This window comes from Malurus melanocephalus, unplaced genomic scaffold (assembly GCF_030028575.1).
Source record: "Malurus melanocephalus ecotype Western Australia unplaced genomic scaffold, MMel_1.1 scaffold_127, whole genome shotgun sequence".
Classification (NCBI taxonomy): domain Eukaryota; kingdom Metazoa; phylum Chordata; class Aves; order Passeriformes; family Maluridae; genus Malurus; species Malurus melanocephalus.
In genome coordinates, this window is record NW_026623359.1 from 1,883,181 (window position 1) to 1,903,144 (window position 19,964).

Sequence of the window (19,964 nt, forward strand, 5' to 3'; positions counted from 1 at the left end):
GAAGTCTTCCTCCTACTTTTGCAAAAAGCAATTAAACTGCAATGGTAGGGAGTTCTTAGAAATTCAAGCATTCCAAGATTTCTAGTTTCACATTTYTTCCACTTATGTAAGGTAGACAAAGAGCTGAATTTGCCATTTCCTTTACATCTGAAGCATTCCTCAAATTTCCCTAAAATACAGGCCATCCCTCAGTATGTTTTGTTTTAATGATACACTGTAACATTCTTTGGCATCTGGTGTGCAGTATAAGAACCCTGTTCTTCCCAGCAACTTAAAAGCATGAGAGGCAAGATCCTGCACAGTGTGACAGTTGAGGAATTTTTCTGTCCCATCAAGGGAAATCGAGAAGGGGATTGTGCTGGGACTTTGCATTTCTAGCTTATTTTTGGTGATTCTTGTTAATTTYGATTGCTGTGGGAGGCGATTACATACATACTTAAATCAATGCATGTGTTACTCTCATCGCTGTTAGCAGTGGAAGTTTTGTCCATTGATGGCTCATACCCTTAATATTGCAGGAAGTGCCATTATGTTTTGAGGCACAGATTTCTGAACATGTTGGGACAGGTAGAGGCTGTGTAGAATTTYTTTCCTTGATTAAAAGAAAGGCCAAGAGATCTGAATTTTCCCACTTGCCATTGCTTTGTCTGCCTCCCCTGCAGTCACAATTGTAAATGCGAGRGAAGAACTTTGTGAGGAGTGTATTCTTTCTGATGTGTCATGATAGGGTGGAGTTTTTTGTTAGATTATGTAAACCATGAAGATGGTGTCGTTTGTGAGGGAGGTTGTGCTGGTTCAGTGGCACTGAATCACTGAGCAGTAAATTGACTTCATGAAGGTTCTAATGATACCAGAACCTGTGCAAAGGAATTGGTAAGAGCACTTAGTCAGACATGGCAGGGAATGGAAAGTGTGGATGGCCAAAGTAAAATGTGGTTCTTGACTTATTGTCAGCAAGGCATTAGATCAGCTTATACCTGATCTGCACTTTTTTTTTTGTGGRTTAGGATAATCAGCAGATGCCCATAGATAAAACCTGAAAACTGAGTCACAGCTGAACTTACTGCACTCTATTAAGGCAATTTACCTAGTTGCCTCTGTTTTTACAGCAGGCATGCTGTAGAAGCTGCTGTATTAGAATAAAGATAGTTTTTGGCAACTTTTGAATTATTTCCAGGTGATATTTTTGGGAAGGTGCTTGAAGCAGGTCATAGTTGTAGCACATGCTACCTGTAACACAGGTAAGAAGCCACTCTCCTTCTGAGCTTCGTTTGATAAGTGGACTTCATGTGAAAGCAGTGTGTTCTTGTACTTCAAGTTTCAATGTGTCTTTCTGGCTTCACGTGGTCTCAATATGTAAAACCTGTAGGGAGTGTAATAAACAATAGCAATACTGATGTAGTGTTTGATGTATGTCAGAGCATGATAGGGACACTGGGACATTGAAAGCATCAACCTGACTCTTAATGCCATGGCTGGTAAGTCACRGATGACTTGAGAAGTGTCCCTTTTTTTGTTCTGTCTTGTGAAGAAAAGAGCTATCCCAGTAATCTTATTTGCAATTTCAAGGAGTAACTTTATTTGCTTGRGGGTGTTGTTTCCCAATATTATCAATAATTGGACCATTGTCTGCAAAAAATGATGGCTCCACCAAGAACACTCACAGTGAGAGCAGATCTGTGATGGGTTGACTGACTGTAATACTTCTCAGCCCAGAAAATACAAGATTTAAAAAAAAAACAAAAAACCACTACTATAAAGCCAAACTGCTCAGAATTAGAAAAAGAAGTACTTGCTATCTGATAAATACCAGGATTGAAAGATTTAGTATCTCATTCCTAGAAGATGTATGCAAGTTTCTGCAGCAATTTTTGTGTAACACTGGGAAAATCATAAAAGCAATGTTTCCTTTAATGTGCAAGGGACTAAAAGCTCCAAATAGTTGATTTGGCAGCTTCCATAGCACAGTGAAAAGTAGGAAAACCAACTATTCAACCTCTCTGATTAATGAATCTGCCAAAAATGTCTGAAAGTGCTGAAGTTAGGATGAGGGAAAGAGCCAATTCATTGTATAGTTCAGTGAAATTTATGAGTGTGTGAGCTTAAAACTGCGATGCTGTTGTCAGTAGTATGGTAAAAAGGAAGAGTGTGCAATTCAGTCTCTCTTGGTCATGTCTGTACTCCAGTGAGCTACTTGTTTTTAAAAGCACCAAATCAACACCATGTGATGTAGGCTGAATGGAAGCCTGAAATTATGAAGAATGTATGGGAGATTTGTTTGGAGTTTATTCCCCAAACCAATCTAATTTAGAAAATCAAAGAATTTTATTCAGTCCATTAAATAGAATTATGAGATTAATAGGGCATAATTGGAGTTGATTGTAGAGCATTCATAGGAAGAAAGAAGATTACAAAAGAATGTCAGAATTCAAAACGACAAATTGTTTGTAGCACACTGGTTGCTAAGGGAAACACTGTATATGGAAACATAGTAGAGAGAAAAATAACAAGATACTGTGATCCCAAGGCTCCTTCCTAACACAAGCTGATCCCTTGGGCTGGTTATGATTGAAGGCTAAAAGCACAGTAACAAAAATAGAGAGCTGCAGTTTTTCACATCTGCAAGCTATAAATAATCCTCCTGGGTTTTTAGAATTACCAATTGTAATTGATTTTGTGTTAACAAGGTGTTCTTCCTTCTCTTGACTTTTCAATGCATCTAGATGGAAACTTTTCAAAGTTATTGCATATTGAAATCTGTCTAATTCTTAAAATTAGAGAGCATGACATTGAAAACAAGACTCTTAAAATGAAAAATAATTACTGTTTCATGTAATTGCATTAATTAAACTTGGCTATACAATTAGGGAGCTAATTTTGTTTAAAATGCAATTGCACATTTCAGTCACTGCCCACACCCTGGGGATCACCATTTTTTTWACCACCCTCATTAGACTTGCTGAGAGTATGTATGCGTATGTATGTGCATATTCTCAGTATGTGCATTTGCTTTCTGCAGCAAAAAAAATCCCGTTAAAGGTTGAAAATGCTTTATACTGTGGCATTTCATTAAAAAACAAAATTAAGATTTTATTGTTGTTTATTATTTGTCTTCTCTGAAGAATTATTTTTGTCTCCTGTAGGTAAATATGTATGTGAAGCCATTGAGTCAGACTTATAAAATATATTCCATTTCAAGAAACTATAGTCTAGAAAATAATCTTTCTTTGTTGAAGTGCTTAAAGTTTAATTTTTGGTTTTGTTTTTTAATGGGAACAGAGTAATGGAGGAGCCTTCTTGGATTGTGAAGTCAAGTCCCATCTCACCACAGGCAATCAGATTATATAATCTTTTCCTTGAATATTTCAGATTTCATATGAATATTAGTTGTTCGTTGTTCCCCATTATCTCCACTTAAAAGGCTGTGGAGCCTTTTAAGGAACGTTAAGAGTCACGTTCCTCTGATGCTTAGCTCAGCTCTAGTTTACAGTGTCTCTGTGATGTATTTATTCTTGTTCAAGCATTAGTGTTTCAGAAATCCTYCTTGCTCCCTTTCACAGTCCTTGCTACAGTTTTCATTCATGTATACAGGAGTTTTACAAAATGTCTCTACCAACTCATTAATGATTTCACACAATACATTGTACTTGGAGATCTCTTGAAGACCTTACAGTTATGCTATTTTTGCTGTAATCACCATTTTTCAGATAGTATGGCAGTGAATGWTTTAGTTAGTACATTTTTGCTATTTAGTAATGGTTTTAGTCAAAATACATAAAAGGTACCACAACATGGTTGACGGAACGTTTTAATTCTGAAATACAAAAGAGCAGTTACAAGATTTTCGTGCCTCTTTTTTTACAAACTGTGTCACTATGGTGGGGCATGATATGGTCTTACAGAGTTAATTTTTGTGAAACTGAAGTTTCTGTGAATCTGTGTATTTCTGTCTCATGCAGCCAGAGGAAATGCKGCCTCTGCTTTCCGAAGCCTCTGAAGAAGTGTGGTTGAATGATATCTCCATACATTAAGTTAGTGTTCTAGAGTGAATTTGGACAGTCTAAACTTTCCAAATTCTAGTGAATGAATTTCAAATCCGATTAATATTGTCAGTGAACAGTTTGTATATTTTTCATTGCTAAAATACATCAGTGAAGATAGGGAGGGATTTTTGCTGGTTGARTCTTATTATATTTTGACATCTTGTTTACTGCTGAAGAGTTTATCACTGCCTTGTATGAAATCTTCCAGGAACTTACTGTTTAACATCCTGAAAAATAGATTTTGGAACCTGTTTTTACTCTGTGAGAAGAAGAGAGCAACTGTTCAGTCACTCCTGTAGAATTGGTCTCAGAAACCTTCAAACAGATGTTAAACGATACTTGTCTGGATGTGCATTCAAAGTAGTTTAAATCTCTTGACATCTGACTGTGGAAGCTTCTACATATCCTTGGCTTCTTTTAAGTTGTTGAGCATATTTAATGCAAGTTAGGATTGGGCACTTTTTTTGTGACTCTAAGGGCTCTGCAGAGCTGGTTGTCAAACTGTTGAGTGGTGTTTAAAAATGTTCAAGTGCTGTCTGGTGTTCCWAAATGAAGATAAAAAACAGCTGTTATGGGCTGGGAATAATACTTATGCTGTCCTAGGGTTCATTAATTTTAGGAGAATTACAGATCAATGACAGAATTCTATTTTCTATAGAATTGCTCAGAAATTAGGCATGGCTATAAGAAAATTATTGTACCATGGTAAGACTTGTGGTGCCACAAGACTATGAACAAATAAGAGTGATTTCTGAGTTATTTTAAAATACTTAACTAATACTTTTTTGCAAACATTTTCTATTTCTTGAACAGTTTGTTTTCTTGTTTCTGCTTGGTTGCATGCAAGACCTCTCGTTATATTTTGTGTTTTCTATGTCTGAAGTTAAGAAATATTCTAATGCATATAAGAAAAATTTGACATTAGGTGGCATAGTACTAATAATTATTAGGYCCACATTTTTACTTCCTGTGGCTTGGAGGTAGTGGTGAGGTGTCTGCATTACTGGTATATCGTAATGGTAAGTTTTGCTGTGGGGAGGAGGGGACTGATGTGATCCATCTGTCACTCTGCCTTTCAGCATGGTGGTGGGACACTGTGGGACAGCTGTGCCTCCTCGTGGGTGCTGTTTCCAGTCAGTGAAGGAGGAAGGTGCTGGGAGGGGAGCAGAGCACAGAACACCCCACCAATTGCTGTCAGCTGGGCCCTTCTGGTGGGTGAGGCTCCTCYTGATGGGCAAAAACATTTTCAGAACAGTCTTCCTGATTTTCAGCAGCAATTGGCAGAAATTGTCTCAAGAAGTGGTTATCCTATGGAAAGCAGAATAATAATGAACAGCAAAAAATACTGGTTTGATCACTGTTGGTGCTCATGTCTGGTTTTCCTGTCCTAAAAAGAAATTGGATGAAAGCCAGCTGGAGATGTCTGCACTCATTAATAATAATTTTCCCATTGTCTGAGTGCAACTTTCCTAAAACTTTCAGAGAAATCTCTTTGGTATGTTGTAAATATTGTAAATATAAGATCTGTCACTTAAGTTGCATGCAATTACCTACCTCATAACATTTTCTTATTTTCGCTGTGAATTTCCACAAACTCCACAGCTTTGTTTTTTTGTGGTGGCTTTAGCAGGGATTGCACTCCAGGCTGAGGTGGTGCCAGTGCAGGGTGACAGCAGCTCCAAGGGYTCCCACTTGTGTTGCAATGTTCCACTGTATGGAAACTCATGAACTGGGGGAAGACAGCCCAGATTCACTTATCCCACCTTGTCCCTGGAGGCCCAGTGCAGACCAACCCTCTCAGTTGTTGCTTTTGTACTTGGGCACAGGAATGGTGGAACATTGGAGCCTGCCATTGTGGAGTGCTTTTAGAATCATCCTGGGATGGCTGTCACTTGACAGTGGAGCATTAAATTCTGCAGTTAAAAATGCAGTTGCAGTTAAATACTGTGAAAGATTACTGTTGCAAAAAAAGGGCATTTTTTGTTTATATTTTTTATCATTGTGGCTGGTATTGTTTGCCTTTTCTATTTTTAAATTTCTTTGTAAGCTTTAAAAAATATTTCACTTTAATACACAAAGCAGAGCTCCTAAGTTATCCTAGAATAGGTAGGCAGGTGGTTCCAGTGGGTGGGAGAGGGGGAAATAAGGTAATAAAATATATACAGACATCTCTGTTGGGTTTTCCTTTCTGTCAGTTTACATGTAAGATTTGAATAATAGTTCAATTAGAATTTCTATTTTTTCCTGGTATTCTGCCACTGCTTTTTTCCATTAATTATCTCATTTCCCCCACTTCATTTTCTATGATCTGATCATCCAACTTGCTCCACAGATTATAATGAATAATCAAGTTTTTGGCTTCGTGTGTTTCGTGGCACAGATTATATCCCATGAAAGGTTTTACTGTCAGTATCAGGTTTTGAGTATTCAAGTACTTGGAATGGTGAGTGGAGCTACAGCTGAAGAGTAGATAAAAAGTTTTCTCTTGATTGTGAGACTTTTGCTTTAGTTACTCACTTACTGATTTATCCCAATCAAGATCCTGTTGGGGGATTGCCCTGAATGGTTGTAGTGGCCTTGGGTTCTTTGTGCTTTGTAGGGCTTGGGCAGATGGTGTCATAGAAATGGAAGTTATGAAAAAGTTTATTGAAGTGATAGCAGCAGTCTTCACATGATGTGTCAGCAAGATAAAATGAAGGGGAACTTTTTATTTCATGGGAATGGATGTGAGTCAAGGATTCTCTAATTTCTAATAATCTTAATAGAGAATGTTGTCCTTAAATTTTATTACAAGAGAAGATTTTGTTGGTTTAGTAACCAACTTGGGTTTTTTTTTAATAAGAAGGATTAACTGCTTCATCTAAAACAAAATTATAGGTAAACTTAAGGTTCTTTCACACCAGCCATGCTTTGATGGTCTGGTAATGAAGCACAGATAACTGATTTCTTAAGTGGCATGAAGGCATTTAATAGATCTAGACTGGTTTCTTTTTAATATAAATCTTGGCATTTAAATAAGGGGGTTTGGGGGAAATAAAAAAATTAAAATCTGGATGGAGACAAGATGGAGACAAAAGCTTCTGGAATGYTGGCAAGAAATCAATCTGAATGTCATTTATTCCTGGAGCAGACATGGGGATTTTGGTTAATTAAGTAGGTAAAGTGATTCTTGTTAGTGACGTCTTGGGTATTTCCTTGGAAGCTCTTGGTAATTGGAATGAAATATGCAGTATGGTTAAAAAAGTGCACTCTTTCATTTGGCATGAAATGTTTCYCAGTGAGGGCTGAAATCTTAAAAAGATAAATCATATTTAATACATTGACAATAATGGGCTAGAATAAATTATTCTGTTGAGTGTTACAGGCTAGAATATAAGTAGAATGCTGTGGTCTAGGACACAATATTACAGGGTTTTTGTGTGCAGTTATCTTCAAAAGAAGACTTTTGAATTAGTAGAAACACACATTTAGAATTACCGGCATTATCTCATACTGGTCATACTGTTATCACAMAATCATGTTAAATCAAACTATATCTATTTTATATAAATAGAATCACTTCTAGTTGTTTCCATAATTGAATAGGATCTTTAAATGTTGTTGTATCACAGACATTCCTAGGGTCATGCTGGCTGTAGAGTTTTTAATGTGAATTTTTAGCAAACGAATCAGAAACCTCGTTAACGGTCCCACTGTAGGATTTAACTGGTCACTTAACATTCTAAAATGTCAGCTGACTTACTCTAGAGATAGAAGTGTAGTGTTAGATTTTTCCATGCAGCTAACTCACCTACTAAAATAAAGAGTGTTGGAACAGCTGAGTTAAGATGGARAGGAATTTCAATCAGAACAGCAGGAGGGAAAAGTAAAAGGAGCAGATTTTTAACTTGGGAAATTAAAGGAAGCTTATATGGGAAAATACATTGATAGTCCTAGTCCTACCTAATATTTTGCAAACAAATCCTTTGCCTCATCATGGAAATATGCAAGTATTTTTAATGCTTCCCATTATCTGTTCATATAGTCTGGATTTATCTTTGAATAAAATACGTGAAATATACCTGTGGTGTTTTAATTAAAGTAAATAGGTCAGACTAGGATTTAGCATGATTGTATAGTGGTACCTAATGAGTTCAGGGTCCAGCAGCGTCTCACAAATCAGTTGCCATTAGTTTGTAATTTCATCTATAATGTTTGGCTCTGAGCTTTTAATAAATTAATCAGGCTAGGACTACTTGAAACAGTTTAACGTGAAGCCTTCAGACTGGCTGGTCTCAAATAACCTAAATTAAAATAGCACATAATCTATAGTACTCTTTATTGGTAATGCAAGCAATAGGTTTCATTGTGTTCTCTAGCTGCAGCTCTTGAGGTCTGCAGTGGGATTAATTTGTTGTTCCATTACAGCATTATAGTAGCCAAGAGCCTAACTGTAGGCTTTTTCTGTAAGAAAATGCAATGTTATCATTTTCCATAATATCCACAGGTTTTAGGACCTGCCCCAAAATGGTGTTCCTTCTTGGACAGCTTGACTGAAGAACTGGAAGAGAATCCAGAGAGCACAGTTTATGATGATTACAAATTTGTTACCAGAAAAGACCTTGAAAATTTAGGTAAAATAGTTGTATATGCTCTTTGGGTGATTTCTTTGTTCAGTTTTTGAACATTAACACATCTGATTTTTTTAATTCCAGTGTGATGCATCAGGGCTGTTAGAAATTCACTGACGGTAGTTTCCTCTAGTCTTCTTGGTTATTAATATTCCAGACAGATGGCTCTAAGTTTTTTGGTTCCCAGCCAGTGCAACACTAGACACTTTTGTTTCTCAGATTTTTATCCCAGGAAGGGGATTGATATTTGCTGATATAGTATGCCTGGGAATCTGTTATGTCTGCTTTCAAATGCTACATGGAAGGCATAGGAAGAAAAGTTGGATTTGTTTTCAAAATATTTTTGAGGTGCTCAAATTGAATTTAGAACTCACAGCAAAGGCTGCTCTATTTGAATGTAGTAATTTTCAGAAAATACAAATCATTCTAGGGCTAATAGTTTCAAGAAATTGAAATACTGAAAATTATGTAGCAGAGAAGGTAAGCAAGCTTCTCCCTGGGCAGTCCTTCTTCTGTCCAGTACATGGTTTGATTGCAATGTTTTGCTCCAGTTTAATTACCTCTGACTGTGAGAACTGGCTTTGACCAAAGGCAAAACTCTTTAATTAAGAACTTCTCTATATCACACTAAAGAGGATTTGTCAAACACCTATGGACTTCCAAAAAACCTTCAGGAATTTTTTGTGAACTTCTATAGAGCATAGTGCATGTGGACATGATTTTTATTCCCAGTTTTACTTAGTCTTGATGTCATGATTGTGACTGTTAGATTGATGTGTTGCATTGATAGTGTTTTTCTTAGTCAGGGAGGTGGAATAGTGGAATAGTCAGGCTAGCTTGGAATAGAACTTCTTTATATATGAAAGCTCTTTAAAATTCTCTGGAACTTTTTTCCCAGGCCTTGCTCACCTCATTGGATCATCATTGCTCAGAGCATATATGCATGGCTTCTTCATGGACATAAGACTTTATCATAAGGTAAATAAGGCTGAATCTTGTCAATTTTTGTTCTTAACAATAAAATATGTGTGTTGGGGTTTTCTTTCTCTTTTTGTATTTTTTTTTTGTTATGGCTGGGTTTTTTTTTCCATCTAGATAATGTACTGTGTCCTGTATTAATGGTATTTTCTTTTTACTTCCTCCTGCTTTTTCAAAGGCAAAAATGATGGCCAACCCCTTTGCCTATGAGGAATACAGAAGAGAGAAAATAAGGCAGAAGATAGAAGAAACACGTGCACAGAGAGTTCAATTGAAGGTAAATTCTGTAAACAAATAGTATTATCTGGGGAAAACTTCATCAAGAGTAATATATTCCTAAGTATTTCTGAGAGAAGTCTGAGATTTGATTCTGCTTATCATTGGACACACAAAGTAATTTATAGAACTTCTTGAATGGAAACATAAAATTTCCATGCATGTGATTTTGACACCAAAACTAAAAGAGCAGCTCTCATCTCATTTGCCGCTTGAACAGACAATTCACTGGTAAAACTTTGCAATTKCTACTTCTGTCATTAAGTTACTTAAGCCATTGAAGCATGATGTTCTGGAAAGAGATATATGAAAATTGTATTGTGTTTTTAACTAGTAGCTTTCTAGATTGGATTTGTTCAACATCAAAGGAGAGAGTTGCTTTGAAAGTTCTGAAGCTGATGCATTAGAAGTTAAAAATAATGTACAAGTTGTTAAATCTACTCCTAAGTACTGTTGCCTTACTAGTACCTGGAAATATTTGGAACCAGTCAAGGAGCTTTTCTGCAATAGTTGTAAGAATGTAGAGCATGTAGGTTGTATTGTAAAAGTAATAATTGCTTGAAATTGAATAATTGTTTTCCTCTTTTTAGAAACTTCCCAAAGTTAATAAAGAACTTGCACTCAAACTGATGGAAGAAGAAGGAGAAGAGCAACAGATCAGTAGAAAAAGGAAACAAAAGGTGAGCTCTTGCTTTGGTCACTTCTCTAACTGGGAGCACAGAACTAGCAATTCTTACAGGATTAATTTTTTTCCTTGTTGCTATTTGGCCAAACAGATTTAAAATATCATTGTTTCTGTTTTCTTATAAATAACTTATTCTGGTAGGTAGCTGTAAGATGGATTTGACTGTAGCTGCAGCACAAAGAAGACCATATGGTAATTTGAAGCTAAAAATGATGACTTACTCACTATGAAGGTGACCCAAGTTTTGTAGGACTCCAAAAGCTGCTTAATGCACCTCAATACCACACCTGTTCAAGCAAGACCTGTTCTTTGCATTTGTGTTTTGGTGGTGACCATGAGATCGTCTATAAAATTTAAGATATAATTGCCTTTTTTGTTTATACAGTTGAAAATATTTTGTAGAATAGGCAAAATGGTTTGCTCTTATGTAAAAGGAGTTTTTCTGGATGTTAAAAATAATCCGTTTCTCTCCCAAGAGAAGTTTTAATTGAAGAAATGGGTAAATCTTTAATGGGAGAGGTGGGTTTCTATACATAGCACCTCATAGGTGCCCATTCTCACAGAATATAGCATTCATGAAAGGCAGACATTAGCTGCATGTGATAAATAATGAAATCTTGTGTGTTAACATTAGTAGTAAGCATGAATTACTAAAAGGTAGGTGGTGTAACTTCAATGCAGACTGAAGCAAATGGTACAATGAAGATGAGAGTTCGGTAGATGGGGACTGATTTGTCTTGGAGTWCATACAGATTGTGTTATTAAGTGGACTAAATAGAGTGTATATAAAAATGCATGTTCTGTTTATTTTCCTGAAACAGTATTAGAGTCCTATGACAAAAAAATTATTTTAGGTTTTGGGATTTAATTTTTGGCTGTGATTGAAAGTCACACATTTAAAGTTTTTTTGTTTGAAATTTACTCTTTTTTTCTGTATCTTTAGTTCCACCATCCATTTCTTAAGTAAAGGTAAAAACCTAATGCTGTGATGAGATGAATATGCTGGTATAAGTTGAGCAAAGTTAAAAAATTAGCATTTTATAGTAAAAAGCTATGTATGCAATGATTTTGAAATTACTGAATTCCATTAACTAATTCTCATAAGTTGAATTAGTAGCTGAATTAGAGCTGTTCTGAGTTCACCAATAACAAAATTTACAGAGTCCATTTGACTTTGGCTTGAACAAAACTGCCTTTTCCATACTGTATGTAGAAGTAGTGAAGAAAAAGTGTTGTAACAGGTATAACAGCACTTCCTATTAAGTATTTACAGTAAAATAATAGTAGCATTGCATAAAGACATGTACCCTTATAATTTGTTTTACATGCTGTACAATCATCCCCATCAGGCAGTATATTTGCCTTGGAGCAACTGCTGATTAGTCAGTAGATATCAACATGTCTCCAGACTAGCTGGCTGGATGTATGAGAAACATTTATTTGAAAATATTAGTAATTGTGTATTTAAAGTGTCTGTACTGTGCCTTAAAAAAGCTCTTGCTTACAGGGAGCTTAGAACAACCTTCGTGAAAGTACAATAAGCATAAATCTTGATTTTTATTTGATCTGGAAGACTAAGCAACTGGCATTTCATATTAATTTTGTTTAATTAAAAAAAACATTGCTTATTTTGTTAATGTCTGTTTCAGGATTGTCTAACTTGCTCATGCTTTGAGTTTTTTTTCCAGAATCTGCCCAGCCTTCTCAAAGATGATCGTTTTAAGGTCATGTTTGAGAATCCAGATTTCCAGGTGGATGAGCAGAGTGAAGAATTTAGGCTACTTAACCCACTTGTTTCTAAAATAAGTGAGAAAAGAAAGAGGAAACTGAAGATCTTAGAAGAACTGGAAGCACAAGGACAGGTAAAATGTTTTCCATTTGGATTAAGAAAACTCCGTAGGCTTTTTTTTTCTCTATTTCAAGCATTCAGACTTTTCACCACAGAAAGATGGATGCAATGCAAGAATGTCTTATCAGCTACAATAATTAACTGTAATTTATAATTTTAATCTAGTTTTCAGAAGTGAATAATACAGTTTTTGCACAAATATAGGTTTGAAAAACATGAAATATGTAGATGGTAACAACTTTGTAGTATATTTTCAGCTTCCTTTGCTGTTACTGCTTTTGTTTAAAAGTTGTGGTTCTCTTCAGCTCTATGTAAAAAAAATGTCATATATTCTAATTGTAGGAATGGTTTGAAAAGAAAATTAGTTGATGATTTCTTATTTTATACTATTTTTGTCTGCAGGAAGAGGAGGAAGAACCAGAAGGAAAAGCAAGTGATGCAGAAAGTTCTGAGAGTTCAGATGATGAAAAAGGCTGGGTTGAAGAGGTCAGGAAACAGCGCAAGCTTTTACGCCAAGAGGAAAAACTAAAGCGGCAGGAAAGGCTCAAGGAGGATCAGCAAACATTACTGAAACCTCAGTTTTTTGAGATTAAAGAAGGAGAGGAATTCAGAAGCTTCAAAGACTCTGCCAAAAAACAAAAACTAATGAAGTAAGACTAATGTTCCTATTTTAATAGCTGGGGGTGGGTGATTCTCAAATATTTCCCTACAATGCAGGCCAGTGATGTTTTGCCTTGGAAGCACTTGCTGGTAAAGCAACATCTGGTGATCCAAGGATATAACTTAAAGTGGCATGGTTGTTGAAAGTTTTGTTTTATAGGCAAACAAATACACTATTTCAGGTAGGACAGAGACACATCACAAATGAGATGAGTAAGATAGTATTTTGAGTCAGATTGGGGAATCCATTGCTCAGTGTTGGTAGGTGCTGCACTCACAGATAACAGTGATGTCTTGTGAGACTGGTTRTATTTCTCCACCAGTGTCAGTATGAGGTTAACAGACTGGTTGTTTTTCACCTGACCATCTAAAATGCTGTACAGTGCTGTGTGAATACTCACTGTTTTGGGAATAGGATCAGGATGGGTCAACGTGGTAAAAGAAAAATTGTTTTGTCTGGGTATTTTTATGGCATCTAGAAACTTTCAAAATCTACGTTCTCCTTATAATGTCAGGACTTACTATTTCTCTTTTTATTTTTGCAATACAAAATACCAGGCTGGGAGGGTGTTTGTTTAATGTAGTTTTTTTGTTTTGGTTTGGTTTTTTTCATTTCCTTAAATTGATGATCATCTGAAATAACAGGTACATAGATAAGCATGTCAAACTAAAGAAAGCACGTTAAATTAAAGGACTTGGCTTTGAGGTGCTCAGTGCTTGCAAATCTTACTGATTGGTTTTTTTTTCAGAAGTGAGTTGAGCCCTTCAGAAGATGAAATTTAATAGCTTTTTATTGTTTGCGGCACAGTCATTAAAACCTTTCAAGGTATCAGAGTTCCTGCAGCACATTGGGTGCAGAGCAGAATTTTGACTAATATTTGAAATGAGTTGTTGGGCTAGATGGATCTCATAATAAACATTTTGTTTTTACTTAGAACAGAATGATACAGTCAAAGAAAAGGAAGTGAATAATATATATAATGGAGCTGTTTCTTTATGTCACTAGTGACTACTCTGCAACCTAGTTGTTTTATGATGGAAATTTTCTGGAGACACATAAAGAAACATTTGTTAAAACTTCAGCCTTTTAACTAGAATTATCATGTAAAATGGATTTTTAAGTGTTAGCAAGACAGTGTTCCTATGGTAGTCAGATAGTTTATGATTTCCGTGTTGTACCTGTAAGACTTCTTTGAAGTAGAAGCAGTAGTATTTTATAAATTGGGATTTATAGCAGTTCTGCAGAACTGATTCCCATGTTTTCTGTAGCTGTTTTTTATCAACAAGTGATTTCACACGAGGATTTTTCTTTGTTCTTCCTATTGAGTATATCTCTTATTCTGGCCTTTAAAGTTTTTAGATTTTTCCATTAACTTTCTTTTGATAATTTTCTCTTTTTTGTTGTTCCACAAGATGAAGCAGTTTTTAGTTTTGTCAGTTTTTCTTCTTTGTCAGGAGAAAATCCACTCTGGGCCCTCTGACAAAGTATTTCGGGTTAGTTTTTTTTTTTTTACATTGTAATTGGGTTTAAAGTCAGATTAGCTGTAACTTGGAAGGGGCCTGAGACACTGGTCATATGACAGTGCAGTAAAATACTTCATTAAAAGGCTGTGTGGCTGCAGCCTACTCATATACTGTCCTTTTGTACAAATTCATCTGCTAAGCCCTAAAGCAGATTCTCAAGGACACTCAATTTGAAGCATAAAGACTTCATTTTGTTCAAAAGATTGAAGGCTTAAATGTGAACAAGAGTGTGGAAATCCAAGTAAATAAGCCAAGACAGGTGTAAGGAATAGAAACATTTAGAAAAAAGTAATGCAGTATGACACAGGACAAAGTTGAATTCTTTAATCTAGATTTAAGGGAGAAAAATAATTTCTTCAGCCCAGGAAAAACAAAAGCAAATACCACAGACCAGTCCAATAGATGAAGGAATATCTGTGATGACGTAAACCATCAAAAGACTTTTAAAAGACTGCTTTTAAAGAGAGTCTGTCTTAAGATTCACTGCTAATACGTACCCTCTGTGGTAGGTACACAGATGGGAGATAATGCAAAATGTAAAAAAAAGGAGAGGAATTTAAGGACATAATGACATGACCAAAAAATGCATGTGGTAGCATCAGTTGCCTTGTTTCCTGAATTGTTATTTAATTGACATACACAGAATTTTTTTATCTTTGTCTGAGCAATTAGCTCTATACTCACCGATCCTGTTTGTGGTCATCCAAGCATTGTTTGCAGTATGGAGTTTGGTGTTCCTCAAATTCTTAGAAGAAATTTAAAAATCTGCAGCTGGTATCTGTTTCATATAATGCATATCTGATATGATTTCATAATCATAATGATTTAGCCTGTGTTGTGAGCTAACTTGTTTAGTTAATAAGCATTTTTGCATATTAGAATTTTATGAACAAAATAAATATGTTTTGTGCTGGCCTTATTCACTGATAAGTAGTCAGTATAAAAGTAATTAATTCAAGTAACGTACTGAAAATTGGAAAGACTGTAGTGGCATGTACAATCTGGTGAGGCTGGCATGTTTGTCTTTGATTTGATATATCCAAGTTACGGAATGATGGTCTGTGACCAATATAATTAAGTGCCTTAATACCTTCACTTAATGGCTAGATGTTCTTTTTTTCTCTAATCATATAATGTTCTACCTGAGGAAACAGTTTATGACTTATATAAAACTGGGTGTTTCTTTTGACATGTTCCTGACTCAGCACGGCTCCAAGCCCAACTTCTAAAGCAGTGGTGTGTACTATAAATTTCTTCTTAGACCAACAGTCTATGCATTTCTCTGAGCAGGAAAGCTGCAGAATTTACTCATGGTTCTATAAAACACTTTGTCTCAAATCCATCTGCATTTAATTTTCCCCTTTTTTACTCTTACACTTGCCTAAGAAACTTGCAAATCCTTGCTTTGTTTCCCTGTAACACAAGTTTCCTACCTAATAACTTGAAAGGAAACCATGAAAGGAAAGGATTTTTATTTATCTGTGTGCTAAGAGTTCTTTTGATTTACTTGATGTCCTTTTAAAGATTATGTTACTGAAGTTAAAGCATGTCAAAATTAAAAACTGTAGTAGTCAATTTTATAAAAGGTATGACAGTTTACATATGTGTTGTCAGAGGTGGCCAAGAAAGCCAACAAAAGCATAGTTGGCATGCCTAGCTATTGCTAAGGAGGTATTCCTGTTTTAGAGCAGGAAAAGTCCTGAAAAACTATTCCCCTTATAATGAGGAAAGAAGAAGTACATGGGTAATTTCTTGTTCGTTTTTTGTGTTATGGCAGGGAAATTCACTTCTCATAACACAGTTAATTTATTCCTTGAATTAATTTGTTGAGGAAGATGTGAAAAAAACCCCAACCAAAACAAACAACCCAGCAGCTGTGTTTGTGTATCAGTATGTACAATTCACTGTCACTTGAGGTCTGCACATTTTCAGATAAATAGAGCCATACCTGTATTTTTTCAGTAAGGTTACAACCTGACAGCATGTTGCTGGTATCTACTCATTTTTTCTCCTGACTGAAGCAGTGTCTAGGCAGTCATGCTAAATAATTGCTGGGTAGTAGCCATATTTCTCCAATTCACTTTCAAAGGGGAGAAAAATGGGACTTCACTTGAATGTAGAAATCCCACCACAATGTTGGTGACTGATCTTCTGCCACAGTTAGCTCTAAGGCTTAGCTTGTCTTTCTGATTCGCACAGATGGAACAAGTTTTTACATGTACTCAATGAAAAATATACTACAGAAAAAAATACAAAGTACCCAGTCATGAGAAATAAAGTAATTCTTGACAGTAATTTTTCATTGTTAATCTGAAAAGTCTTTGTTACATAAAATGGCTCATTAACCAGAATTCAGTGGAGTTCAGAGGCTTCATGCATCGGCCACAGCCATGAGTTCTTCGTGCACAGTAAATGCCATTGACTCTGGTGGCTGCTAATCATCTCTATTTTTATGATGATTTATTTTCCACATTAAAACTTGTACAAAAAATGTCTCTTGGCCCTCTTCAGAGAGAGTTAATGAGGCACTAATAACATCTCAAATTGCAGAAACTAAGTTTGTTTACCGTTAGGAGAATGTTTTCTAAGCACATGCAGAGTGGGTTTGATGGAACAAGCCGTGTCACATTCTCAGAGGTGCTACTTACTCGTAGCAGTGGATGAGCCATGGCTGAGCCATGTGAGGACTCACAGGCACCTTTAGGGAGGCTGGCTGAAGCACTGTCCCTGCCTGCTTGCCTCCCCCTGAGCTGGAGGCTCTGTGGGAACAAGGTGGTTTTGCACTCCTCAGCTGTTCAGTTTGCAGCCCAAAATAACTGAAGTCAGCAGCTGTGGTATTAAATACCAGCTCACAACCTGGAGCAACTGGGACATGTCCATGTGTCTTGCTTTTGCAGGGCATTAACTGCCAGTGGAGGAGAGCTGCAAACAGTTTCAGCCACATCACCTACCTCCTTCTCCATGGGAATGCTGGAATRTGGTGCCTGAGAGAGAGGCTCTACACCAGCTTGCTTACAAAAACTCAGTGATAAGCACTGTGCTTGAAAGCATGTGCTTCTGTGGAGCCCCTCTCTGGGGCCAGAGCCTGTCTTTATCATTTTTTTATTATTATTTTTTATTATTCTTGTTCTTTTATGCAGAAAACAGGCTGTTGTGGGCACAGTGTCCAAACTGTCATTTGTAATTGGATTACATAGTGAAGTGATTCATTTGGGGATTAATTCATTCTGGTGTATACTCAAGCTTACTTCCTTCCCTCTAAAGTATTTCCAATTCAGAAATTATAAGATTTCAGGAAAACTGAATTTATCTAGCATTACTTCTTTTTTTTGTGCAGTTTAATATCCCCAGCTTTTTCTGACGTTTCATAGAAAACTATGTTAATGGAAGGGTGTGGTTTCTTTCTCAACTAGAGTCATGTTACTTTTTTAGCAGCAAAAACAATGAACTTTACATAAATTCTAAAAGTGTTTCTACTGGAAGCAATATCTGGAGGGAATGATTTGAATTTGTCTTTCTTTTGTGTTTCCTTAATATTTATGTTTTTAGAGTTATGACATTTCAGGGTTTCAGAGAAATTAAGATTACTTTTGACTGTATTATCAATTTTTAATGTAGTAAATGGTTTCAAAAATTGGGACTAATTTTAGTTTTTCTCTGCAGGAAAACTCTTGAAGATCGTTTAAAGCTTGAGGAAAAACTTGGCACACTCAATGTGTCTGATACCACAGTAGGCAGCAAACAGGCAACATTCAAATTAAAGAAGGTGAGCTATATATATATATAATTTTTAAGATAATGCACAAGTAACTTTAGTTTTTGCATGAAAGAACAGGAACTTTAAAACCGTCAAGCAAATGTCCCTCTTCATTTCTTTATAAGCTGCCAACTCTTCAGGTTCTTGCCAAGAGAATGAAAGCCTCCGGTAGTACTCTGGGTGTTTATCCCTTATAACTCAGGCAACACTTATAAAATCTTACGTTCCGGTGGAAAATAATGGCTTGCATCTTTTAATAGTTGATTTGCAGACGTAGCACCAGGAGCTTGTGACCTTGCCTGACTTCAGTGCCAGCACTGATCAGATCTCAGTCTGCAGGCCCCAAAACAGTCAAGGTGCCGTAGGGAACCGGCTGTCTCTTGGTTTAGCACGTTAAGAGGTCTCAGCATGATAGAAACAGAGCTCCAAACCACCTTTGCTATTGACCTTGTGTAACACAGGTCACAGGAACGAGCTCTGGTCCTGTACTGGTTGTCAAATCCATTTGAAGTGTGTAGTTGACTGCTGCCTATCTACCTTTCCCAAGGGTTTTGATTTCCTATCCTAAAGAATTTTGTAGATTGCATACAAGTGATTCCTTTTTAGTGTGGGGGCAGTTAAATGCCTGTGTGCATTTGCTACTGCTGTAGAACACTTAGGGCTTGTTTTACTAGAAAACTGCTTTAGAACTGAGGAGAGGATTCATTATAAAACCTGAAGACCCAAATGTATTGATACTTGACTGACAAAATTTCTTTTGATTAAATCAGTTTTCCTCAGGTGAGCATCTTTGCTATTATACATTTCTCCTTACCAGTGGTCAAATACTATTCTCACTGGTAAAACACTGTCACGAGAATGGCTGAGTAGTTATTTATCACATTGGATATACCTGAAGGAAAAACAATCAAATTCATTGACTGTCTCTACCTTACTTATTTTATCTGATTATTATCCATTTGCAGTTGTCCATTTTCATCTATTTTTGATTCCTATATTGCTGGAATTTAAAATACGGTGACTGTGGAATAAGTCACAAATTCCTCTGCAGTGCCATTTAGGGTAACATTTCTGGGGATTTTACCAACTCTGTAACTGATACGTTGTTGTCTTTCAGCTTATTAAATGGGCTTTGCTGGGCTTCAAAGCACGGTATATTTTATAGTAGCTTTAAGTTAAAAAGTGCAAAACCACAAGGTTTCTTGCAGTTGGTGGTGCACACTGAAAAAAACAAGTGTCATCTTTTACTGACAGTTTTGTAAAGATTTGGGAGCAAAGTAGACAGACCTTGCAGGAGGAAGACAGACACAGCAGTGGTTCAGAATGGCAGGATTACTTGATTCCATCAGATAAGATACAGCTTTGAGGGTTTTTTTAAATTATGGTGCTGCTAGCATATATGGATTTTCTTTTCCTGGCAATTTACTGATACTGCTTTGTTGAAATATGTACATTGTGGTCATCTGCATTAAAAAGATCTTTAAAAATCTGTTTTAAAGAAAAAGAATGAATCTAAGTGGAGATACTGTTTCCTATCAATAGAATAACAAAGTAATTCTCTTAAATAAACAGACCTTGTATG

The 19,964-nt window shown here is 36.1% G+C and overlaps 1 protein-coding gene across 1 annotated transcript in view; it reads left to right on the plus strand.

The window, feature by feature from the left end:
- Nucleotides 1-19,964, plus strand: part of NOL10 (nucleolar protein 10) — a 55,901-nt gene that overhangs the window by 28,654 nt on the left and 7,283 nt on the right. The window contains exons 14-20 of the mRNA XM_057370488.1: nucleotides 8,530-8,656; nucleotides 9,552-9,631; nucleotides 9,810-9,908; nucleotides 10,498-10,587; nucleotides 12,281-12,454; nucleotides 12,844-13,091; nucleotides 18,289-18,391. Of these exons, the coding sequence (XP_057226471.1) occupies nucleotides 8,530-8,656; nucleotides 9,552-9,631; nucleotides 9,810-9,908; nucleotides 10,498-10,587; nucleotides 12,281-12,454; nucleotides 12,844-13,091; nucleotides 18,289-18,391 (921 nt within the window). The remainder of the gene's footprint in view (nucleotides 1-8,529; nucleotides 8,657-9,551; nucleotides 9,632-9,809; nucleotides 9,909-10,497; nucleotides 10,588-12,280; nucleotides 12,455-12,843; nucleotides 13,092-18,288; nucleotides 18,392-19,964) is intronic.